Source organism: Aquila chrysaetos, chromosome 1, assembly GCF_900496995.4.
Source record: "Aquila chrysaetos chrysaetos chromosome 1, bAquChr1.4, whole genome shotgun sequence".
In the NCBI taxonomy this organism is placed as follows: Eukaryota; Metazoa; Chordata; class Aves; order Accipitriformes; family Accipitridae; genus Aquila; species Aquila chrysaetos.
The window spans coordinates 43,016,256-43,042,160 of NC_044004.1; the positions used below are offsets into that span (position 1 = coordinate 43,016,256).

General features: G+C 37.0%; 1 protein-coding gene across 2 annotated transcripts in view; it reads left to right on the forward strand.

The window, feature by feature from the left end:
* The window catches only part of NEK1 (NIMA related kinase 1), a 56,794-nt gene that overhangs the window by 10,623 nt on the left and 20,266 nt on the right, over positions 1 to 25,905 (forward strand). Inside the window, exons 10-25 of one of the 2 annotated variants that reach the window (XM_030018094.2) lie at positions 2,305 to 2,365; positions 3,504 to 3,661; positions 5,723 to 5,782; positions 6,042 to 6,101; positions 6,243 to 6,290; positions 6,383 to 6,457; positions 9,512 to 9,690; positions 9,773 to 9,904; positions 13,242 to 13,344; positions 16,361 to 16,444; positions 17,002 to 17,085; positions 20,664 to 20,741; positions 22,960 to 23,055; positions 23,582 to 23,743; positions 25,195 to 25,260; positions 25,345 to 25,579. In XM_030018094.2, the coding sequence (XP_029873954.1) occupies positions 2,305 to 2,365; positions 3,504 to 3,661; positions 5,723 to 5,782; positions 6,042 to 6,101; positions 6,243 to 6,290; positions 6,383 to 6,457; positions 9,512 to 9,690; positions 9,773 to 9,904; positions 13,242 to 13,344; positions 16,361 to 16,444; positions 17,002 to 17,085; positions 20,664 to 20,741; positions 22,960 to 23,055; positions 23,582 to 23,743; positions 25,195 to 25,260; positions 25,345 to 25,579 (1,681 nt within the window). The remainder of the gene's footprint in view (positions 1 to 2,304; positions 2,366 to 3,503; positions 3,662 to 5,722; positions 5,783 to 6,041; positions 6,102 to 6,242; positions 6,291 to 6,382; positions 6,458 to 9,511; positions 9,691 to 9,772; positions 9,905 to 13,241; positions 13,345 to 16,360; positions 16,445 to 17,001; positions 17,086 to 20,663; positions 20,742 to 22,959; positions 23,056 to 23,581; positions 23,744 to 25,194; positions 25,261 to 25,344; positions 25,580 to 25,905) is intronic. The other variant, XM_030018017.2, reaches the window with a different exon arrangement.

The following is a 25,905-nucleotide window of genomic DNA, read 5'->3' on the forward strand; positions in this document are numbered from 1 at the left end:
TTTTTATTTGGAGTTAGTCAGGCAAAGTATAATTAGTAATAGACTACAACCAGTTGATAATACTAATTGCTCCTAGATTAAGTATGAATACTTGCACACAATTTTTCCAACTGAATCACTAACACGTTTGATTTAGAGATGCTACCTAATCCTAAGAACAACAAAAAACCCCCACAGCCAGAAAGCACCTTTTACTAAATGGTGCCAGAGGTGGTCATTCTGTGACATAGCTGTAACGCCTATTTTATTTCAGTTTCATCCATGGCTGATGCTGTTGTCCTCTGCTTTACTTAGTCTAAGTTTAAGAGATCTTCCATAGTTGACATCTTCAACATGTTGCAACTATTGCTGAAATCCTGCTCTTAAATGACAGGAAATCAGTCTTCCATTTGTATATAAATGCTGTCTCAATTTTTATAGTTACTAAGTTACAGTAAAGAGTGGAAGTTACAGTAAAGAGTGGATCTAAATTATCATCAATTTAAAAACAACAAAAAAAGGGCTTTTTGAAAGATGCTGAAGAGTTATTTTTCCTTTCTGTTATCATGGAAACATCACACTTCAGTTGTTACTGCTTACTACCCAAATAAAAGCTTCAAGATCACTGAAATACCATTAGTAGGAGACCATTCTTATGTGTGACTTCTTGCTTACAGAATCTTTTGATGACAGACCGTACAGGTTAAAACCTTTCCCTGCCATCATGTGCAGAGTCATAAGTTCTGCACTTTGGTTCTTGGTTTTTTTTTTTTTAACTCCTCAGCATCATTGTAACTGACTGGTAGCCTCTAAGCAAATCAAAATAATCTGGATAGTTCAAGATTCTATAAAGACTATTCTTTAAAACCTTGGGGTTTAGCAACTATTCAGTTAACGTTGCTGTCTGTTGTTGTCAGAACGTTAAGTAATGCCTTCCTGGCATGCTCCATCTCTAGAAAGGTGGTCTGTAGTATGGCCATTATCTGTCTGCAAGTAGCTCTACTGTTGTAAAAAAACTCCTTTTTAGTTCCCATCCTTTAATATTCTGTATTGGTAGCACCAGTTGTGGCACTCAGATTCAGCAAGAAGTTTGAGAGCAGGATGTTAGAAAACAACAACATGGTGCTGGCTCAGCTAAAAGTTAGTCTCACTCCGTATCCTGTGGGCAGTGAACACTGGCCATGAACAGTGCCTGGTGAGACGTATAAGAACAAGGCAAGCGTATGTGGCATTACCCTATAATACTCTCCCAGCCTTCATCTTTTTCTGTCTCAATTGCATCAGTTCAGGAAGCATCTTCTTTGGTATTTAGTCATCCTCAATAGATTTCTTGTCCATGAGCTTATCTGATTTCTCCTTGAACCTGTGTAAGATTTTATAATCAGTAAGAAATTTCACAGGTCTGCTACTTGTTGCAGAAAGCATCAACTTTGTTTATTCTAAACCTTCCTCCTTATATTCAGTTGTACCCCGCTTCTTATATTGGTGTTATCATTTGCTGCCCTTGTGTGTTTCTCTGCAAAATCACATGTGGTGTTCTAGACCTGTCATATTACATCTCGGTTGTCTCTTTATAGGCTGAAGAGCAAGCTTATTTGTTCTTTGTACTGAATCTTTTCAACACTTTTAATTATCCTTGCTGCTCTTCTTTGAAGCTTTTTCATTTCTACTACATGTTTTTTGAGGTGTTGGGTTCAGAACTACATACAGTATTCGAGATGATAGCCTATTGATGTTTGAATGTTCTTTGTCTCGACTCCAATTTTCTTACTCCAGTAAGGCTGTTTTCCACATTTTATGCTGATTTGATATGCCTGACAGCACACTGTATACATTGTTCCTAGATATCCACATATGTAGTAATCTTCCCATCTTGAAAAGCACAGAGAAACTTAAAAACTACAAACATTTTTAAAGGACTGTTTTTTTGACACAAGCTGTCTGAGAAATTGAAGTGAAATTTGGCAACTATACAGAAATCTGAAATAAACTATGCATAAACTATGCTGATGCTCACATTAACTTTCTACTATATTCTTAGTTAGCTCATAAATGAGGTAACATGTGCCACCCAGAAGCCACACTAAATTGCTTTTTTAAAATTCTTGGAGCAATTATGGAAAAAATGTTTGAAAATACTGAATCCAGCCTCATATTCATGTTAGTAATACTAAATTGAATACATGAAGTTGAATATTCATTTAAATTTAAGTTCCAGTAAATACTTTTAATTAGATGCTTACTGGGAGTGGCACACTTCTCTGAAAAGTTTTTTCTAGCTTCAGTCATAAATACTGTTGGCTAACTGTTCAACTTTTTGTTTAGCTTATTGCAGAAGAATTCAATCACAAAATCTTCCATAAGTTTGGACCACATGCTGCACCGGGTAAGTAAGCATGTAAATTGCTTTTGCTTTCAGCTCTGGCAAGACAGTGTATGTAACTTTGTTCTTTTATTGGTTTTGGTGTGTTCTTATACCTGATTCTAGAAGTTTTAGGAAAAACGAGAGGGGAGCTATTTTCCCCCTTCCCCTGGGGAGCTGGATGTATGTAGGATACAAGTGATGCAAATACAAACTGTGGTCCTGTAATATTTTAGGTGTACTTTTTCGTCTTGCAGTATGCTACGCTTCCAAAATTTAAGGAGACAGTGAAGACTACAAATACTGGCAATAATTTATATGTAGTTATTGTACGATATTTTTTTTTTCCCCTTGCTAATGACAAACAGGTAATGAGAAATACCATTTTCTGTAAAAATGTGGGAGGTGTCATTACAGATTCCAGGATTAAGCCCTGACTTCAGCCCAAAGCAGCAGAATTTCTACTACTGGTAGCAAATTAGATCATGGTTCATTTTGTCAAGATGGTCTTACCTTACTTCATTTTCCTGCATTAGTTTACCCTTTTTTCCCTAGATTTTATTCCCCTTTATTTTATTTCCTTGTAAATTACTTGAAGCTGTGGCAAGTACTTCTGCGTCTTTTGATAGTGTTGTGTAAGTGTTTCACAGCTGTCCTGCTGTAGTAAGAGAGCCCTGCTAACACAGAATCAAATCCACAATATTGGCATATTTTCAGGAACTCTGCAGTGAAAACAATATCCCTGAAGGCCATTGAAGTTCTTCCAGAACTCATCTTCTGCTGACATTAGTGTTGCAGGTTGTAATCCAATGTCGTTAGTGGAGGGAGGCCTGTCTCTCTGTTCCACTAGGAAAACTTCCCTGTGACCATGACAACTGGATAATAAAAGCATGGCAGCTGAAATAAGCTTCAGTTCTCCGGTTTTAAGTGTTGAGAGTGAAAAGCTCAGGGATTGTGTTTTGCTGTTTCTTATCAAGCATGAAATTTAGACACACAGTTTTGGACAACTGGGTATATTGCACTTAGGCATCAGCTCATGTGAATGAAATGTTAGCAGGTCACTCATTTTTCCTCCAGCTTTGCTGTTCCAAGACCTTGGGAATGGGAAATATGGTACACTGGCCAGACTGGATAGCTGTAAAACACGTCTTTTCTTTTTTAGCTAAAAGACCAGCTCAAGAACAAATAATGACTTCAGTTGCACCAGCTCAGAAAATTACCAAACCTGCTGCAAAATATGGAGTGCCTTTAGTAATCAGGAAGTCTTGTGATGCACCTAAGAAGCCTAATGAGAAGAAACCATTGGCTAAATCTAGACAGGTAAGAAGCTAAATTACTCAAATTGAACTGTTTTGCTCATACCTTATTTAAATCCTATGAAAATACTATGCATTCCTTTTGAAAATGTCTTTTATGTGGACACATGCATCTGCAGAGAAAGTAGTAGTAGTTTAAATGCTTGGCTTGCTTCATTATTGATTTTTTTTTTTTTTTAGGTTGTTTTAATATAATGATTTTTGGAGGCTGCTCCTTAAGTTTGGGTTTTAATTCCACTGCTGAATTAGATGTGCTTAGCATGTTTTCAGTTCCTTTGTTGGTGTTGCCACTCTTAGAAATATTGGAAGTCTTGTCAGGTATACCAATATCATTGACACTGGATAAGAATCTTTGCATCTTTCTTCCTTGTTCAAAAATAATCGCAAATTTTCAAAACATAGAAAAGTTTTTTAGTCATTTTCTAATGTGTTGTCAGCGAGAGAAATTGTGTAATTGGAAGAGGAGTTTTCCAGACTTAATTCCACGAGCTATTGAGAAATAGTCTTCTGTATACTTTCATACAGTACTTTTGATCTTCCAGTCATCTTCTCTGTACTCCTTATTACATAAAATTCTTTTTTTCTCTCTCTTTATTCCTTTAATTACTGCATGGCCAGGAGATGTTTATGATACAGCTAGTTTTGAGCTGTATGCATGTGCCAGACAGCTAGCAACCAAGAAGCTCCCACTTCATCAAGAGAACTAATTCAAATTTTCTTCTGAATAAGTAATATTTTTGTTGTTGTTGTGGGTTTTTTGTGGGGTTTGTGTTTTCTTTCTTTACTTCTCCCCGTGGCACTTTGGGGAACATAATACTGAGATCCCTATCCATCTGTTAAATTTGATACGTGATTAGAAAATTATACTTGAGATATAAATTATCCTTGCGGTTCAAAAGTTATCGGAGGTTTAGGGAAAAGCTCATGGATCACACAAGCCTTGTTGGCTTGTGATATACAGTTTGAAAAAGAGAGCAAGAAGGGAATGCACAGACTTCTTGTGTGTCCTTATGAGACCGTGAGGTTTTTATGTTTTAAGGCTTGATTGTGCAACCATCTGCTGATCTGCTGCTCTCTATGATTGAGTTTCACCAGCTAGCACCGATCCAACTTGCATAGAGACTCAAAGCAGCAGGGTAGAGACTGAGGAAATATATTCTCGCTGCATGTAAGGAGTCAGTAATGCTGCAATTTTAAGACATTCTTTGTGTGGATTGTACCTAGTGGTAAGGGGTAAGATGTAGGATAGAAAATGGCTACAGTAATAGACATTTTCTTCTCTTTGCTGTTTTTTCAGGGTAGTTTGAGCTTGCAGCTCTCAACTGGCTTTTCAGAGGAGCATTTAACAATCATCTCCTTTGTTTAGTGATATTATGTTAACTCACTGTAGTTGAACTACATTGACTTAAGTCTCTAAAGGCTTCCATCTTCTGAAATACTTGAATTTAAAGTACTCATTTGATAGGATTTTAGGTTGTCAAAATATTATGAAGCGCTCTGTGTTCTAGTACGGTCAGAAAAAAAAATGCTTTAAAAGTAACTATAACTTTTTTGAGAAGATTAGAGTAGGCAGCATCATTTATCATGTATAGCTGCTTCTTTACCAGGCATTCAATCATGTCTGCATTCTCCTCTTCCATAGGAAACAAGAACCTTGGTTAGAGTTACCCAAGCAAAAGAGCCTAAAGATAACCTAATAAATCTGTTCTCCAAATAAAAGAGAATCTTAATATCTAGGAACCCTCAAAGACTTATAATAGGAAAAGATTGTTATGCAGAATGATATTGCCAGAGAAGAAAAATTAGACAAAAGAGATTTAAAAATTACTGCCTTCAGCTTTCAAGACAGAGCTTTTAGTAGAGGATGAGCAAGTACAGTAGCATTTAATCCTAGATCCTAGCAGTGCTTTTCATTTAAAACCTCCTGAGTAATTAATTAATTTAAACCCCATTTTGCACATACTAAGTTGTGGGTTTAAGATTTTTTTTTTTTCCCCCTCTGATTAGAAATTTTCTCTCATTCTGGCATCATGCTATCTAATTTGAAGTGTCACCTTTTATCTAGGCCTTTCCAACTCCAATGAAGAAAATGAATCCAGGAGAAGAAAGGAGGAAAATGTTTGAGGTATCATAAAATCATCTGTTAATTTTCAAACTAAGCAAAAACTAAGTCCAGAGCAAGAATGACAAAGTAAAACCTTCAAACCTTTCCTCCTTATGTTTTTTTTCATGACATTGTGTAACAGTGATTTTCTTAAATTTTTTTTTTTTTTTTTTAATCTTCGTGGACAGACACCAGCAATTGGAGCACTAACCTATCTTGACAGAGACTTGACAGAATAATGGCTCAATAATAAATGTCAAATTATATGTTTATGTTTCAGGAACCTTCAAAAAAGAAAAGGTTAGAATTGCCTGAAAAAGAAAAACGCCAGAGAGATCAGGTAGACAAGATTCTTGAGACTTTCTTTTTTCACCTTTAGTAATTTTAATGAAATATTTTGTGCTGTGTTACATGTTGCATAAGAATATGGAGGAGTTCGATTTCCCCGTTACTAAATATATTTAATCCTTACACATTGCAGATCAGTTTACTGAAGGCAGATGAAATGAGAAGATTGGAAAAAGAAAGGGTAAAATATGTTTAAAATGTGTTAATAGTGAAGTTCAATTTTTACTTAGTGATTCCTTGAATTATGTTTTCCTGTATTGTTTTCTCCTTCAGATGGAACGAATAAACAGAGCCAGGGAACAAGGATGGAGGAATGTGCTTGGTTCAGGTGGAAGTGGTGATGTTAAGGTTGGCAGCAGATGCAGAAATGTGGTGTAGTCTGTTCCCCCCACCTTTGGTTATCTGGCATGGTCTTCTCTTTTCAGAAAGATCTGCTCTTGGAGGTCAACTCTTAGGGCTGCCCGTTATTAATCTATGGATAATTTAAGAGAAACTGTATAACAGACTCTTCCCTGGCTTTTTGGCGATCATGTGCAATTTTCATTTTTAAAACTTCCTAAATTGCTGAATCTCTTCTCTTTCTGCCAGTAATGGTTTTCATGTGCCACTTTCTTTTTTCCACTCCTGCTTTTGCTACTTTTCCTGTGCTGAATCTATGCATGGACAGCTTCTTTTACATTCAAGTTTGTTCTTGAACTCTTTTGTTGAAATCTTTTTCCAGGTTCTCATCATAATGGTCTTCTTCCCCAGTATTAAACACCTGCTTCTAAGTTTTTTTTTGTTACTCAGCAACATAAATGTTTATATATACTGATAAGTTGTTCAGGAGGGGGGTAAAAAATCTTGAGTAAATCTAATTTTTTTTTTTTTTTCCTGAAAGCAGTAAACTCTTTAGCCATTCATGTCTTACATAATTTAATTACATAATTTAATCTGATTCCTATGACAGTTTCTTTTCGCCTGTTTGTGTGTGTCATAGTTTCATGGAAACAACTGTTCTGGGAAGTAGTCTCATAAAGTTAGTTGAATATAAAGGTCTGGGTACTTTCATCAGACAGAGCCAGTGCAGGAATTTAAGTATTGCTGTGGTGTAAATCTGTCTCATAGTAGAAAATGGATTAAAACACAGCTATTCGTTGTGGTGGTAGTGAGTCTTACAAAAATACTTGGCCTAAACATGTTTAGTAGGGTTTTTGTAAACAAGCTCTGACGGAGCAGTAGAGTCAAAATGAATAAAGGTTTTATTTTCTGTTCCTTGTACAAGAATATGAGGAATACACAAGCACTTGACCAGGTTTCAGTAGCTCCTTATTAAATATGTATTATTTCAAAATTAGACATCATCTTTGGATATGTGCCACACATCATATAAGTAAAGCTTAAATATAAAAGCAAACTTAAGCATACCAGACTTTAAAAACTACTAGGTGCTGATTTAATGGAAAGGTCAAAAAACATCATTTGGTTCCTATGCTGTTCTTCTCTCTCTAAGATGAAACTGGCAGACACCAATACAAGCTTCCATACAACACAATATATCAGTATCATCACATTTAGATGAGAGCTATGTATGTTCCTGAAAACTATCATGTTTCTGATTAACTTTAAGAGTTTTATTGCAAGGTCCTTAGACACTGCAAATGTGTAAAGTGTTCCGTTGTAGCTACAGCTGCATCATTATCAGTATTCTCAGTCATCTAGGGAAACTGAGGTTCAGTGGCTGTGTATCTTTTCACTAAGTGTCACTGGTGTAAAATGTCAATGGCAGACATGCTCTAAAATTCATTGAAATGTCTTCTCCAAATTGGATAGTTTAGTAGAGATCTTACTGCTGGCTGCTAGGTTATCATCGCTCCAGGTTTCCATATGCTTTTATAGTATTCTTGACTTAATTATCCTTTTGCTTTCTCCAACATGAAAACAGTGTATCCAGCAACTCCCTGACAATGCTGTCGAATAGCATTGTTCAAGCTTTCCAGTAATGCAAGCCATATAGCCTCTTATGAAGGCACGGCAGGGTCATGCACTGCATGATTTTGTCCTCTTGTTGTCTTTTTGGGTTGGTTGCTGGCACCTGTTTCTGAGGGAAAGTAGGGAAAGAGGTGGCAAGGATTTGGCTTTGGGTTTGTGGTTCCAGCAGGGGCTGTAACTGTTCTGCAGACTGTTGATGAGCACCTGCTTTGTAGTATTTGCCTAGTGATTGTTCATACTATTTCTCTAGATAATCCTTATGAAAACTGAGCTCTGTAGGTGAAACCTTGAATAGTGTCTAAAGCAAGACTTTTCCTTCTATTTGTAGAAACTATAGTCTTGTATAGTAAATTATTTTTATTTGGATGAACAGCATACCTGCATATTTATTTGAAATCTTTCAGTATTTTATCATATGGATTATGGGGAGCTATTGATGGGTGTTGAGCAACTGAAACTCAGAATGTGAGATAAATTCCATTGTCAAATACAATCTGTTCAAGAACTTCTAGGGAGGCAATGTTAAACCTGCCACATCTGCACTCACCTATTTGAATTTGTTTAAAATACTTAAGACCACTCTGAAAGGACCATTGACACTATTGTAAAAACAAATTCCATAGATGCACTACCACGGGCTATTTGACTGCTTCCCCCAGGTGTAACGGGAATGTGTATGCATGTGCTGACAACCTTAACCTTATTTTGCCAGTTTCACATTTTCTGCATCCATCCTTGGCTACTACTGTACACAGCTGCTTGCAACATTTTTTTTTATTATTTTCACATGGAAGTTGTGTTGGAATTCTAATTCTTTGAGAATGACGGAGATAATTCGCATAAAGCAGTAGCTTGTGGTAGATGTTCCCCTGATCTGAGCTTTAGTAGGGAAGCATCTCAATTCTTGTGATGAAACCAAACTATAGATTGGTAACAATGGGGAATCTCAGATAAATCTGCACTTAATACCATTCAGTAACCTTAGCAGTGTGCTTAACTGTTTCCAGCTTCATGAAAAAATGGGTGTTTGGCTACAAAACACTCATTAGTACTTCAGCTAGTAGTGTATCACTTCTAGTTTTTGTGCTAAAACTTTGATTTTTGCTGTGTAGAACAACTATCTCCAATTACGCTTCAATGGATTTGTTACCAATAACTTCCAAAATGTGTGACAGATGCCTCATGTATAACTAGATTATTGTCAGAGGCAGGTAAAATGGTGTGTTATTCTGAAGTGCTAACAGAAAAATAAGTTTTTAATTTATCTATCTTGTAGTTCATTAAAATAGGGGCGTGCCAGGAATAAAACTAGGACCAATTCAGAATTGTTGCAGGAGATATTAATGCTTTTATTCTACTGAAGAGGTGAAAATTGGAAGGGCTTGTTAAAATCAGTATTTGAGATTTCCACCCTACCCTTCTGATTTCCAGGCACCATATTATGGCGGTGGAGGTGGTGTTGGTCCTTTTCCTGTGTCTTCCAGAGGACAATATGAACACTATCATGCTATTTTTGACCAGATGCAACAGCAAAAGGAAAACATTAGAGTAGCTGAAGAGAGGGAAGCCAAATTGAGGGCGAAAGTACAAGGCCGAGAAGTTGTTGAAAGGTATGGCTACCTTCCATTAGAAGTTGCATGTGGTCTGCTTTAGATGAAAGTAATGAAAGTTGCTGTACATATTTATCTACAGAGGAATTCCACCTGGAATACGTCCAGGAGTTCCTAAGGGGCCTGCAGGTCATCACCATTTACCTGATGCTGGTGCAGTTAGGAAAAAAATGAAAAGATTGAAGGAGGTGTCTAAACAAGCCAATGCAAACAGGTTGGACTATGATAATCCGTAAATCTGTCCCTACATGTTAGATTCTTGTTCTGTGTCTTGTTTTATTTAGTAGTTGGATATGTCTCAAAACCACTTTTATCCATTGGTACTGTGCCATCTGTTTGTGCGTTAGTCCTTCGCAGACCACAATTCTTTTAGAACCAATGGAAACCTTGGCTTCCCCAATAGTGGAAAAAATGGATTACTAACAACTGTAACTAAACTAGATTTCACCCAAAATTCTTGGCTTAATGCAGTTGCAGATAACACTATAAGCCTCCTCCTTTGCTTTTTTCATAGTTCCACTTTTTGTGTTACCTCCGAAGATGCTTACTTCTCCTGTCGTCATTCTGACTGCCTTCTCTACATCTAAGTGTTTGACTCTCTAGCACAGGAGAGTGTCTAGAATGCTCCCAGAATTGTTAGCTCCTGTTTATTGATCAGTGGAAAACTTGTAGGAGCTTTCTTTGTCGAGATGTGAGTGTCAGGTGTTATAATGGTGTGCAACTTCTAATTCAGTGATGCTTATTCTTTTCAATTAATATAAACAAAGTATTTTATATGTAAAAGGATTGTAAACAAGTACTGATTTTTCTGTTTTGTTTTGGTTTACTCTTTCAAGTAGCTTCTTCAAAGCTACTTTGCTGTCCTTCAGATCTGTTAGTATTGCCCAAAGAACTGTGCCCACACTTGTGAGCAGTAAATGGGAAAATAGCTTTTTTCCTAGAAGTTTAGTATGTGAGCGTTGCTAACTAACTTTCATAGAGGGACAAATTTTCTCATGTATTACTTAAACTTCTGCAGATCCAATGATGTGTCCCATGGAGGAAGAAATAAATGGAGCTAATGTGAGAAAAAGGAAGTGGCCAAAGAAAACATTGTCTAAACTAATTTTTTTCAGTTTTATGTTTTAATATGATATATTTTGCCTTTGTAGATTTTTTTCTATTTTAAAATTTGCAGCAATAACATAACACCTTTAACACTGATGTTACAATTTTGCAAGCTACAAGGTATATTTTATTTTCTTTATAGTAATTTGGGCTGTTGTGAGCTAATTAAAACTTCTCCTGGTACAACCAAGTAGTGGAAAGTGTATTCTCCCAGCAGATGTATGTGTGTACTTCCATCCTCCTCTATTTATTCTCAATGCATTGTACAAAGTTCCACAATCCCCAAATCTTGCCTAGATTAGGAAACACTGCCTTGCACATTTGACGATATTAAATGATACTAGGCTACACCTGCATAAACTGTTTTAAATGTGTTAAAATTGAAAGGAACTATAGTAGAGGGCTGCAAATTATGAATAACATGGAGATCATGAAGAGAAGCTGGTTCAGTATTTCTCAAATACCTGAACTTGGAAGCATTCAGTGAAAATACTGTGCAGAAGTTTCAAAATAGGTAGAGACTTTTTTTTCTATTTATAAACTGGATTACCTTTAGCCTTAAATTGAGGTGCTGTTTCTTAGCATTTAAAATGTAGTAAGTATTTGTACTTCATTATCTAGAAGCAATTTTATTATCATAGCTAGCCTAGCAGTATTTCTCTCGGGCACTTTATTCTTTCAGCTGGAGGTGAAATATAAAGATAAGTGTTCAGATGTTTAGCTCAAACAAAGAATTTAAATAATGGCAACTTTCTTAAGGATAGGTAATTTAGAATGTATATTAAAGAAGTTGAGAAATCCTCAAGTTGCAATCTTTTTGATTACACTACCACAACTAACATAAAGCTAAGTATATTCAACTTCAACAATCCTTAAAAATTGTCTCTTGGACAGAAATGCAGCTCAGAAGCAATCTAGTTGAAATGTTTTAGCAAAATGAGTCACTCGGCTTTAGAGTAGGGAAAACCATTTTCATAAAATTTAGTTGAAAGAGGTTTTTCCTGTGAATTTGGTTTGAGACAAACAGGTTTGGCTTTTTTTTCTTGGGAAGCACCTCTCCTCCAACGCTGTAAGCTAAACTTCAGCTATATGACACAGGTTTGGACATATTTCATTATCTACCAGTTGAGTTCATTTGTAATGAACAGTTACAGTAAAAATCTTGTAGTGAGTCAAATATGTGTATACAAAGATTATCAAGTGTTTGTTTCTTTACCAGTAACACCTACATGGATCGTCTTGCCTTTTCAGAGCAGCTACAGCGTTTGTTTTATTGTATCACAGTAGTTTTATCTCAGTCTTCCTCTTAATGAATTGTAGCATATGGAAATATTTCATTTTCTTGTTGCTTGGGGGTGGGGGATGAGGGGAGAGAAAAAACAAGATGCAAGGATGTTTGGTGTGCTAATTCATTTATGAATTACTAGCAATAGCTCTTGTATTGTGAAATGATTCTTTCTTTAACTGTCGCAGCCTGTTGAGTTACTGCTGTCAGCTTATTCCAATTTCTTCCTGCCTGTTGCTGGACCCCCAACAGTCCTCAGTCAAATGAGGCTAGGGGAACCCTGGAAAGGGGATTGCCTCATCATTCTGCCATTTGTTAGAATATATTACACCATTTCTCAGCGTTTTGGTTTGTTTTTTTTTTAATAGAGAGCTGCTTCTGAGTCCACTTCTAACCAGTTTGTCAGAAACTGGTTCCTCTACAAAGTGATCATATGTATGTACTAGGAGACTTGCCAGATACTGAGTTATGGTAACTTGAACATAGCCTTCTTGTCTACCCAAGCAGGTCCCTGACCTGGGGTGGAACATGTGAAAAAACCATCTTGTTCTGGCTAAGTCTAAGGTAGGAAAATTCCTTCACAGTCCCTTTAAAAAACAAACAAAAATCCCCCAAGATCCCCCAAAAGGAGTTGCCAGAACAGTCTGAGAATACTAACACTGTACTAATTATCTAAGTGGTAGAAGCTCTTACTCCAAACATAGTCTTGAAAGACTGCTGCAGTATTGACTTTACTGACTGGCTCATGTGATGACTTCTTGCTCACCTCTGAAGGGAAACCTTGAAGGAGTCTTCTTTTTCACAAATGATGGCAATAATGAAACAAGTTGAGACATTTTCAGAAATAATCACATTAAGATTGTGCTTTGACATTCATTTTTGTTTTGATGACCAGGATCTGGAAGGACAACATGGTGTTTTGTTTTTGTTGGGTGGTGTTTTTTTTTTTAAATTGTTCTTTTAACTTAGTTAAGCCTGTTTTCCTTCGTTTTGTGGAAGTCTGACTTGTATTTTGGCTGATGGAAGGCATTTTTTTGAAGATGCCTTGCTCATAGAAAGTTACTTTTTTTGTGTGTGTCCTAGTTAGAATAAATGCGGGGGGGGTTCTGAGTGTCATATTTCAGAGACTTTCATCTTGCTATGTGTTGCAATTACTCAGGCAAAAAGGATGGATAGCTGCAGATAGAGCAAAGCAAGTTGAAGAATTCTGGCAACGAAAGAGAGAAGCCATGGAAAACAAGGCCCGAGCTGAGGGACACATGGTATGGAATCTGGTCTTCCTATGTATATTACTGTTTCAGCATGCTTTATGAATCTTTGAAGTAGCATCATAACCATGAAATGCTGGCTAAATATTTTCCTTAACTATTTAAAAAAAAAAAAAAAAAAAAAAGAATGGGAGGTAGGTTTTTTGCATTTTGTTACTGTTTATATTCAAATGTAACAGAATTGTGCAATACGTTTCTCATTACTGTAAATTTATTAACAAAGGAAAATAGCTTTTTTTGCATGTGTCTAACTTGGTATTATGAATTTTAGAACATTCATTGACACTTTTTTCTGTTCATAGCTTTAAAGTTTTGGTTAAAATTAAACTTTATGTATTATTCAGTAGCTTGAACCTGAAATGAAGTTTGATTAAACAGATACAGCTAATGATCAGATACAGTAGTGTGTTCTACAAAACCACATTCTGCTTATTGAGAAGGTATTATGAAGTCGTCTATCTCTGTCAAGTTTAATGTTTCTAAAACCTTTACTCTCTAGAGATCAACTAGTGGACAGTTCACAAAATGTTCTTTGTTTTTTATGCTTGCAGTTCTAAATTCAGTATTCCTTTAGGAAGTTTGTTTTACAATAAAGATATCTTGGAAATTATTCAATTGCACTAGGACTTTGTGTGATTGAACTATGTGTTTTCATAATGTGGAGAGTTTTGCTTTTTGAGTGCTTCTCCACACTATTCATACACAACCAAGTCCCCATATCACTGTCAGCTGCTGAAATTAAACTGACCGTGCTGGCATTGCAGTGAGATGAGACCAACCGCAGATTTACAGAAGCATCTCCTGAGTTATATCTGATTATCAGATCCTGATTTGCAGCCAGGTCTTTGTTTCAGGGATTATTTCACTTACAGTAAGCAATTCTTAGATACTTTGATTCACTGCTTTGATGGTGAAGTATCCTTAGATTAGTGTATATGTTTTAAAGCATGAGTCTTCCACTTTAAAATTACGGTTCTGTTTTTCAAAACAATTCTTGTTAAGACTGCCTTTTCTTAGACAAGTCCTCAGTAGTACCTGCTTCCATTTTGGTTTTGACTTTGTTGGTATTACTATAAAGTTATGAGATCAAGTAATGCAAGATACCCAAGTATTCAGGTTAGTGTTTCTCTAATGTATTCAACTGAGCCCAAATGTTTTATTCTTAACTGGCTGCCTTAATAAAACAAGGAGGTTACTGAACAGTTGTAAAAGTAACCTCCAGATGTTTAAGACTTATAACTTGAAGCCAGGGTTCCAAATTCATGTACTATCATTTGCCATTGATAGCAGCTCCTTCTCAGTTCTCAGCAGCTTCCTTCTATTCGTGCAGGAAAATAATTTGACTAGCTGGCAGGAGTGCTCATATAGGGATGGGACTATTGTCCAGACCATGATGATCTGAGAGGAGAAATCAGTAGGAATCATCATCTAATTTGCAGCTCTTTGTCATGTAAAGACTTGTAAGTCAAATGACTCACACTAATTTACCCAGCTCCTGTTAAATATAGTTGCTGTCATTTTAATTTTCAGGTGATGGTCTAAAGTTTGACTCGGTAGTTGAGTTGATGATACTTTCAGTCATCTCTTCTTTAAGACAGCTGCTGACCTATTTGCTACTTCACTATAGCTGTGTGGCATTGCAAAACATTGAGTCCTGGTCTTTGAAAATTTTAATGGAGCCAGATGAGTAAAAGTTAACAATCTACAGAAAGAAAATCAGTTCTCAAAAATCTTGCTTCCAGTTTCTTTCTTGTTTAAGAGCAGTGATATAAATCTCCATCAGTTTGATGAAAATATGTAAACTAACTTAAATGCTAGAATGAATAACAGTGAGATGACTTGAATAGTGCCAGTTAGCTTTTGTAAAGCTCTGGAACATGCATAAAAAAGTTGAAAATAAAACCAATTTTCTGAAAAGGTGAATATGGAAAATACTCCTTTCCATTTTGTATGAATTAATTCTGGCTTCGGCTTGAGCATTCATGCAGTCCTCATGAATGTACGTGTACTGATCTGCAGGATGGTTCTTCTAATTTGTTCTCTGATCCCTCAGTCACTAAACCACAGAAGTGCAGAAATGTGCTGTTTCCTTGAGTTACTGATTTTTTGCTCAATCTGAGAGATTTAGCCAGAATATTTGGATTCAGTCGTCCCTATCAAGAACTTTAACTGGAGTATTTACTTTACCGATGGTTCTCTACACTTAAGCTTGAGAAAGTTAAAGCCCTAGTATTTATACAGCAGAAGGTCCATGTTATTATATGTTGAGTTAACAAATCAAGATACTTTTAACCTGTTTATTTTTAACCTGTTCAGCAGAGGCTTATCGTATATCATGAACAAAATAATTTAAATATTTTGCATTTTGATCCAAGCAGGAAACCTGGAGTTAAATGATTCTTGTACTGTTTTGTATTGGACTTCCTTAAAGGTTGAATCCTTTTTGTGACAGGACACTGAGTACATCACACTAACCAAGAGTATATGCTGTGAATGCAAATGCATTAGGCATTTAACACAGCTTGTTAGATGTAATATGTATATTTAAGTATTTTATTAGGTTTTTGAGTTTGCTACTTGTTTATTTTTTAAAAAGTTGTCATTGTGGAAAAAGCTTAATCTAAGAACATAAAGATTCCACTTTTATTTTAGTCTTGGCTCAACAATGGCAGAAATGCCAACTCTGTGCCACAATTTGTATATAATCCAGATGTAGAAAAAACTCATGCGCATCAGAATTTAGGCTTTCTAACATAGCAGGAGAAGATAAGAATTTCAGGGAGAATGCAACTATATTCCTAAAATTCTAGTGTCGCTCTTTGGCTACTCAGGATCTTTAGTTACTACTGTCGTTATGTTTTGTATAAGTGAAAAGGGGTTATCAGTTAACTTCAGAACAACTGCAGATCATTGATGGATTTAGTTTCTTATAAGTGAACACTTATTGGATAAAGCAGATAATTTTACTGCCCCAGCCACCTTAAATTTGATACCATTAAATGGCAAACAGGGTACACTGCAAAACGTGGCAGATACCTATGGAAGCAGGCCCATTTCTGCAAGAGGAAGGAAATCCAGAAACAAGGAGGAAGAGGTATGCTTGCCGCATGTTTGCCACTTTGCTCATCACACAAATAGCACTATTTTGACCTTGATTGTGCCTAGTTTCCCTGCATGGTTCATCTGTGGAACAAAATAAAAGGACTTTATAAATTCCTAGGAAATAATTTACTGTACAAAGTTCTAGAGTTTGGGTGTGTTTGTTGTGATTTGTTTGTTTTGGTTTGGTTTTTTTAATAATCAAAATAATAGTTGTCTACATCAGTCTGTCTCAGAGAGGTTCTTGAATGTGCATACATATATATATGACTCTATATCTTAATTCTGTGGTGATGAATATAACCACTCCTAGCCTTCAATGATATAAAATGTAATGATAGGTTAATACTGGGAAACATGCGTTCCAGTTGTCTTTATTTTCATTAGATGAGAGTTTTTCTGGAGATTAGTAAATGCTAATATGGTGATAGTAATAGTGTGGAGGGTTTTTTTCACCCATCTTATTTTTTTGTGGAATCTTACGTATTTTAAATTAACCATACTAGAGACAGTTTCAGTATAACTGAAACGTATTTCCTTTCTTTGCCTTAGGAATATTTGGCAAGATTAAGACAGATCCGGCTACAAAACTTTAATGAACGTCAACAGATTAGAGCAAAACTTCGTGGAGAGAAGGTTGGTTTGAAAAATAATCTTAAATACTTACGGAAGTTGGCTGTGGAATGTATTCTTTTATCCCTGCAGGAAGACTTTTCTCATAGGCAGTTTTATATATAGACATATATTTTTGACATTTAACTCTGTTCCGCAGTTAGTGTACTTCCATCTCTTCTTCCAGAATATGCAAAATCTGTTTGTTGTTTCAGTGCTGGGGGTGCAGCTTCAGTGCCTGTAAACTAACAATCTTTTAAAAACAAGACAACTTAAAGTCACATCTGAACTTGACATGTAAATTTCTCATCAAGCACTAGCATGTTTATTTGCTTTAGTTAATAGAAACTTCTCCAGAAGTCACTTTTTGACAATAACAAATATGACTCACATACAATACGTGCGAAGCGATTATTTTCATACATTCTGTAGGTGCGTATGAAAGTTAGAAATTCCTGGCATTAGCTCAATGTAATCAATACACTTTTTTCAAACATCACTTTTCCAAATGTTGTGGTTTAAGCCTAGCCAGCAACTAAGCACCATGCAGCCACTTGCTCCCCACCCAGTGCGATGGGCGAGAGAATTAGGGAAAAAAATGTAAAGCTCATGGGTTGAGATAAAGACCGTTTAATAGGACAGAAAGGAAGAAAATAATAATGATAATGATGATGATAATAATATTACAATAATAATACTGAAAGAGTTGGAATATAAAAAACAAGTGATGCACAGTGCAATTGCTCACCACTTGCTGACCGATGCCCAGTTAGTTCCCAAGCAGCGATCCACCCCCCTGGCCAACTCCCCCCAGTTTATATATTGGGCACGATGTCCCACGATATGGGTCAGCTGCCCTGGCTGTGTCCACTCCGAACTTCTTGTGCCCCTCCAGCCTTCTTGCTGGCTGGGCATGAATGAGAAGCTGAAAAGTCCTTGACTTAGTCTAAACACTACTCAGCAACAACTGAAAACATCAGTGGTATCAACATTCTTCTCATACTAAATCCAAAACATAACACTATACCAGCTACTAGAAAGAAAATTAACTCTATCCCAGCTGAAACCAGAACACCAAAATATGTTCGTAATACAACACAACCAAAATAATATGTTCATAAAGTAGATTCAGAACGAAGACATCTTAAGGTGTCAAATGAATAGTCCAAGGCACCCTTGGAAGCAATCCATTTACTTGCTTAAAAAAAGTTTCATTTGAGAGGCAATCTATGTAGTAAATATGGTCTGGAGTTTGTTTCCATTTTTTCATTAACCTCCTGTGTGATCTTGTACTCTTGTTTGTTCTTTCCCTTCCTGTCCACTTGTCTTAATAGAGTGTTTGGGTTTCCTCAAGTGATTACCTGCTTATGTATTCACATTGTACTTTGTGATTTAAAACTATAGAAAAGTTCCTGTCCCACGCTTCCCTTTAAGCACCCATATTAAGTGCTTTCATGCATATTATGTATAGTGAGTGGACATAAAGGCAAGAGTATGCCCAGTACCATTCAGTTTCTTTGGACCACTGTCCCAGGTAAAGTATTCCATATTGCTGTAGGTTTGGGTTGTTGGTTTTTTTAATGCTAAATATTCTATTTTTTTCTCTGTATTAGTGACTTCTTTTGAATTGTTTTTATTTTCTTTAACATTGATTGCATCTCACTGGCGAGACGCAGCAGAGCCAAATTCAATCCTTTGATTCAGGTGCAAAACTTCTTTAGTGCATTGAAGAGGAACCCATGCCCTTTAAATCTAAAATGAATGATCCAGGGCAAAAGTTATGTATGTTTCTACCTGAGAAGACTATGCAAACTTTATAAGATGTGCTAGTGGCTAAGTCTGGCATAGGACCAACATGGGCTGTCCTTTTAAGTTTGTCTTAAAGAGCATGAGGAAAATCAAGGTCTTGTATGAAGTTACTGTAGAGGCTGGTCAGTGAAGTTTATCACTAGCACTGACACATAAAATGCTAAACTGATGCACCATAAGCCCGTTCTATCTTAATTGCATTTGGTGCTAATTTCACTCATAACTCTGTCTCCTCTGCTGTTTTGGACAAGTTTCAAAACTGCTACAGTGGGACTAGTCATCTCCATATACAGCCCTATGAAATCTCACTGTGTCTCCTGAGTACCCTTAGAACACTGAGGACAGTGCTAAAATGTTACCAGTATAGAGCCATTGCTGTACTGTGCCATTTCTTTCAGTTTTTTCACTGAGCAGCTGCAACACTTCTCAAAATTAGGATGACCCACACTCTACCTGCAGTATGGTTAACTGCAGAAATAAAGTTACTCTCCAGAAACCTTTTCTCTGGAGGCCAAGGCTGCTTGTGCTAGTAAAATCAAACAAAAGTACTGTTACTGTGACCATGACATTAACTCTCTGTATAGGTTATTAGGCATATCAGGAAACTACCTTCCTTTCCCAGTGGCTGTGCTTTACCTGGGGTAGTGTTGTATGTCCCAGAAGGTATGCCACCTACAAAGGAACAGAGAAGAGATTAATATCTTTCCAGGAAGTAGGCTTAAACTAATTTTCAGAATTCAGAGACCACGTTTAAGAGGTTTTTTTTCTTGGTGACCTGCGGATGCAAACTTTCATATGGAGGTTCACTTCGAGAGGAACACCATCTCAGACCAAATCTTCTCACAGATATGTCTTATTTCCTTATGTTGATTAACAATTTTATATCTGTCACTACTGCATAGTATCCTATTTTATATACAATAGATGAATATATGTATTCATTCCTTTGCCTATGAAGAGTGCCAAATTATTTTTCTGAAGTTTTTCTATCTCCAGTGTTCTTTCCAGTCATCTTTTTTTCCTGTTAGTTGACTGAAGCCAAGGTGGGCATGACCTTATTTTTTTTATTTTCACTTTAAAAGATTACATAAAATTCTTGATTGTGTTTTGCCAAATTATTTGTAATAATAGTCTTTTTCTTATACTGTAAGAAGCCTACTAAACAAGCCTTCTAAATCATTTATTTTAAATAAAAGGTGTGCACAAGTTGGTCATAAACAGTAAAAGGTTCCTGTCAGAACCTTTTTGCATAGCTCTCAGTCTCTTCCCTAAACAGGAATATACAGAGGCCATGGAAAGAAGTAAGAGAGATTGAAAACAGAGATTTCAGAGGTAGACCTTATATATTCTTTCTTGTTATCGTTTCCCCCCTCACCCATTCCACGTTCTTTGGAGCACATACAGTGGGAGAGACTGGAATTCTAGAGCATCGACCCTTTCTTGTATACTTTACCTGCAGAGCATGCAACAGTGATAAGGGGTGGCAGGTGAGAGCTCAGCATCATTAGGTCACTTCCCTTGCAACAGTAAGCACATTACTTTGTTCCTGGCTTGTAAAAGCTTCATATCTTTTAAAACTGAAAAATCTCCCCAAAATCAAACAAAAACCCCCACAAATCTCAAAGATTAAGTTCCATCCAAGTAGACATTACATTTGAGTGGGGAGCTACCTAGTGAAATTATGACCCATGTTAGTCATACAGTCAGTCTAAATGATCCAAGTAGTCACCTACATCACTCTGCTTTTACATACGTGAATTAGTGATAATTCTCTAAGGACTCTTACTTTGCAGAATGAAGCTGCCAGTTCTGATCGACAAGAATCAAGTGAGGAAGCAGAACTGAAACGCAAAAAGATAGAAGCACAGAAGGTAATTGTGGGGAGGGAGGAGATGTAACTTCTTGTTTTCAGATTTGTTTCATATCTCATGAAGTTTCTTATGTTTTGTTTTGTTATCAGTAGTTTGTTCATACATCCACTACAAGAGGTTGTGGCGGGTGGATGCCAGGTGCCCACCAAAGCTGTTCTATCACTCCCCCTCCTCAGCTGGACAGGGGAGAGAAAATACAACAAAGGGCTCACGGGTCGAGATAAGGACAGGAGAGATCATTCACCAATTACCGTCACAGGCAAAACAGGCTCAACTTGGGGAAAATTAACTCAATTTATTACCAATCAACCAGAGCAGGGTAATGAGAAATAAAACCAAATCTCAAAACACCTTCCCTCCACGCCTCTTTTCTTCCCCCTCCTTTCTTCCCAGGCACAACTTCACTGTGGATTCTCTACCTATCCCCCCCAGCGGCACAGGGGGACGGGGAATGGGGTTTACAGTCAGTTAATCACACATTATCTCTGCTGCTTCATACTCTTCAGGAGCAGGACTCATCATACTCTTCCCCTGCTCCAGCGTGGGGTCCCTCCCACGGGAGATAGTCCTCCATGAACTTCTCCAATGTGGGTCTTTCCCACGGGCTGCAGTTCTTCACGAACTGCTCCAGCGTGGGTCCCTTCCACGGTGTGCAGTCCTTCAGGAGCACACTGCTCCAGTGAGGGTCCCCCACGGGGTCACAAGTCCTCCCAGAAAACCTGCTCCATGGGCTCCTCTCTCCACAGATCCACAGGTCCTGCCAGGAACCTGCTCCAGCGTGGGCTTCCCACGGGGTCACAGCCTCCTTCAGGCACCCATCTGCTCTGGCGTGGGGTCCTCCCCAGGCTGCAGGTGGATATCTGCTCCACCGTGGACCTCCATGGGCTGCAGGGGGACAGCCTGCCTCACCATGGTCTTCACCACGGGCTGCAGGGGAATCTCTGCTCTGGCGCCTGGAGCACCTCCTCCCCCTCCTTCTTCACTGACCTTCCTGTCTGCAGGGTTGTTTCTCTTACATGTTCTCACTCCTCTCTATGGCTGCCGTTTCTGTGTGCCGCACAACTTTTTTCCTTCTTAAATATGTTATCACAGAGGCACTACCACTATCACTGATGGGCTCTGCCTTGGCTGGGGGTGGGTCCATCTTACAACCAGCCAGTATTGGCTCTGTCAGACACAGGGGAAGCTTCCAGCAGCTTCTCACTGAAGCCACGCCTGTAACCCTGCCCCGCTACCAAAACCTTGCCACACAAACCCAATACAGAGGTTTTTATTTTAACTGTATTGAGGTAACAACTCTGTTCGACTGTTTTATACAAGTAATTTTAAAATATGCTCTGGCATAGCGTGGCAAGTCAAGCATTTTTCCTATCCCTGCCTTTCAGATTTATCTCTACGTTAGCTTTAGTCCTAAAGGCAATTTGGTATAACTAAAATAGCATCTTGATACTGGAAGGGAAAGGAAGATGTACCTTAAATAACAGCAGCTTTATTTTAGTTAAAAGAACAAAGGAAGGCAAAACTCCTTACACGTGCTGACAGGGGCTACATGTGGATTGGAAGGTGAGCTATATACCCCTGTGATGAAGTACATTTAAAGCAAATGTGTTTCACAGAAATCCAATGTTTGATTGGAACTTTATTCCATGCAGTGTTCTTGTATCAATAACTATCTCTACCATACGATACATAGAAAGTATTACTCTATCTATTCTATGATTTTTTTTTTCCCCATCATCTGCAAAGAGCAACGTAAAAACAAGCTAACCTTATGCCTAGCCTTAAAACTAGAGGTAAAACAGCAACTGAAACTTTTTGTGTTTATGTTGAGTAAGTTTGTAAAGTTTAAACCAAATATTTAATATTTTGTGATTAATGCATTTGGCTTCAAAACTAATTTTAAGTAGAGATTCTAATTTTACATTACGCTGTTTAAGGTTACTATGTACACTAAAAATATAACCATGCAAATCAAGAACTGTAATTAAATTTTGAGGAGTTGCCATTATTTTCAACATAGAAGACAAGTTATTATACTTGTGTGGTGATTTTGATTGTCAGTGGAGTCCTCCCTTCACAGTCTATACAGTAATAAGTGAGAGAAGGGACAATGAAGTAATTCAGGCGTGTTTCTTTTTAAAATGTTCAATGGAATGGGGTACTAATGCTTTTTATGATTTTTAAGTTGGTCTTTTTTTGCTTTGTTTGTTTACTATAGGCCCAAGCAAATGCTCGAGCTGCAGTTCTGAAAGAACAGTTAGAGCGAAAGAGAAAGGAAGCATATGAAAGAGAGAAAAGAGCCTGGGAAGAACATGTAAGCAAATAAATCTGTTACACACAGTCAAAGAATGTAGTGCCGTATCTTTGTATAACTAAAATTCTATACTGTGATTTTTCAAGCTTAATTAGTTTTCTGAAACTGAGGAGGGCATCTGTCAGTCAGAATTCCCTCATTAGAAGCCTCATCTTAGGTATACTTGAATGAAGAATTTAGTTCAAGAATTTAAGAACATCAAACCCAAGAATCATTAGGATCACCTCAATATTTTATTAAAGATCTGTAACTTACCAAAGTGTACTTAATCTTCTTTTGCTTCTGTGTGCTGTGGAGTGACAAGTCCAACTAGTAATAGTTTGCTACAAAAATCAGGATGTTGTGAAGCCGGTAAACTGAAAATAGTTCACATGTGCAGTTGGTGTAGTTGTCTTTTGTATGAAAATGTGTGGTGTTATTGTCCTTTTCTAAGGTTTACATGAGCCTATTTGATAATACTGTGTTTAGTGTGCAAAGTCTCAAAGTTAATTTGTTGATTTTCATTTTTTTAATTCAATCTATACAGCTGATAGCGAAAGGGGTAAAGGATCCTAATGTGGGAGCTACAGAACAGAGTCCTGTGCATGGGCTAGAAGAGCTTGGAGCAGCTCTTCCTAAGCCACAAGTTCCAGTGAAACCTGGTACACCAGTCATCTCCATGACTTCTGCTTTGAAGGAAGTGGGTGTGGTAGGTACTTTTGCTAAAAAGGTAAAATTAATGGGACACCCCCCCCCCCCCCCCCCAACCAAAACCAAACTGATTTGAAAAAGAATTTTTAGAAGAATGTGTAGATTAGGTAGAAAAAAATCATTAAGGATACTTGTTGCTTCTAATTAGGGAAGGGAAAATAAAAAAGAAATAAAAATGTAAGAAGAAACCAAAACTTGGAAGCTGTTGAAATACATCTGTACACTGAAACTCAAATTCAGTCAGTTTTGAACAAAATGGCTTATGATGAACTCTAGGCTGCAATTTCAGTTTTGATCAAGGTGGAGCTTGTAACCTGGTGGAAGTGAGAATATAAATTTTGAATGATAGGACTATTTTATATTAATTCTTGTTTTTAGTGAGTTTGAAAGTATGTGCTGAATATAAAAAAGAGTATAAAGTTTAAGAGACTTCAATCTGGTAGTTTTGTCTCTTCTTGTCTAAAACAGTATTAGAGGCTTCCTAATTTCTATTTTCTGTGATCTTGGGTCCTGATATTGTAAATGCTTACACATTTACCTCAACTACCACCATTTGATTTAAGTAACAACTGTGAAACTGAGCATACAAGTGTATCGTTGTACAATTTGAGTTTTTAACACAATCTGTGTTAATTTGAATGCTAACTTCTGTGGTTTTACCTAAGCAATTTCTAGATTTCAGTCTAGTGTGGGATTACATACTGTATACAGCCCTGAAGGCTATGACTATGGGAATATAGTGAAACTTGGGGCTAAATAGTGTATATAAAATGTAATACATTGCAAGATGTCAGTTGATAGCTGGGAAAATAAACAAATCGTGTTTTGACAAATACTTAAATCATTAGCACACTTTTTCCATGTGGATAGTTTGTCTTATAGTAATGCAGGATGGTGACTATAACTGACTAAAAATTAGTACACAGAGCAATTGGAATCGGAGAAGACAAGCCTTGTACACAAAGGTTATAAGTTCTACATTTTTGCCTTCAATTTTTAGTTTGATTATTTTACATATCACTAAAGCTGTCTCTTCTCTATTCTACTCTTCTTTATGGGCTCTCCTTGACTCTGTCCTTGCCACTTTTTTTGTTCTTTTATAGAATTACTCATTTCTAGCATTGGAATTTGGTGGCGTTTTGCTGTAGAGGTCATATCTAGCTTTATCTCTACATGTTTCATGCTCTGAATTTTCACTTGTCTGCTTAAACTGAGTCTGATTCATTTGCTCACCACTTTCAGATAGTGAACAGTTCAAAGACAGAAGCTGCCCTTGAAATTCTGTCTTTGGGAAGCCCCATAAAACCAGAAGCATCGTATGTTCTGTTTCAGTCTATCTGCAGTTGTCAATGAAAAGGTTTTAGAGGTGACTTTTCGCTATTACATCTGTTAATATTCTCAAGGTTTTTTTTTCTTCTACATTGTATTTCATACTTCTCCGACTTAAAGGATGAAAATGTAACTGCTATCCAGGAAGCTGAGGAGGAAATAAAAAAGCCAGATTTTGCAATGCAAGTATGTCAAATTGTATTCAGTTTCATTTAGTTTTCTTTTAAGAAAGGTACTATTTTAAGTGATATATCTTGGCCCTTATTTCAGAACAAACGAGAAATACTGAGAAGATTAAATCAAAATCTTAAAGCTCAAGAAGATGAGAAAGGGAAAAAGGAGTGTAAAAACATCTCTGAATTGGCTGGCTCTGAAGATGGTAAGGAACAGCACGAAGGTGACCATCCACTTCTAGGAGATCGCAAAAAATGGGAATCTGGGGCATCTGAGTTGGTAGTTCCTCTAGCTCAGTTATCAATGGAAGATTCTCTCTCTGGAACAGACCGTAAGTACTTTTTTTGTCACCATGATATTAGTAAATCAGTTTACCATGTGTAGTGTCTGGTTTTTTTTAAAGCAAGTACTCTTTATTATTATTACTGTCTTGTTATCAGTTGCATGTCATGTGCTTCTAAAAAAACAGGTGGTTATGTACTCCCTTGGATAAGGATTAAGGCACAGGCTGAGTAATTAAATGGCCTGCAGAAGATTCAACAAATAATTTCCTAATTTCAACAAATAGTTACCTAATTAAATGCATAGTTACTTTCTTTGAGCTTCCTTTGTGTCTTTTAAAAAGGCACTAATTTGACAGAAGGAATAAAAAGCACT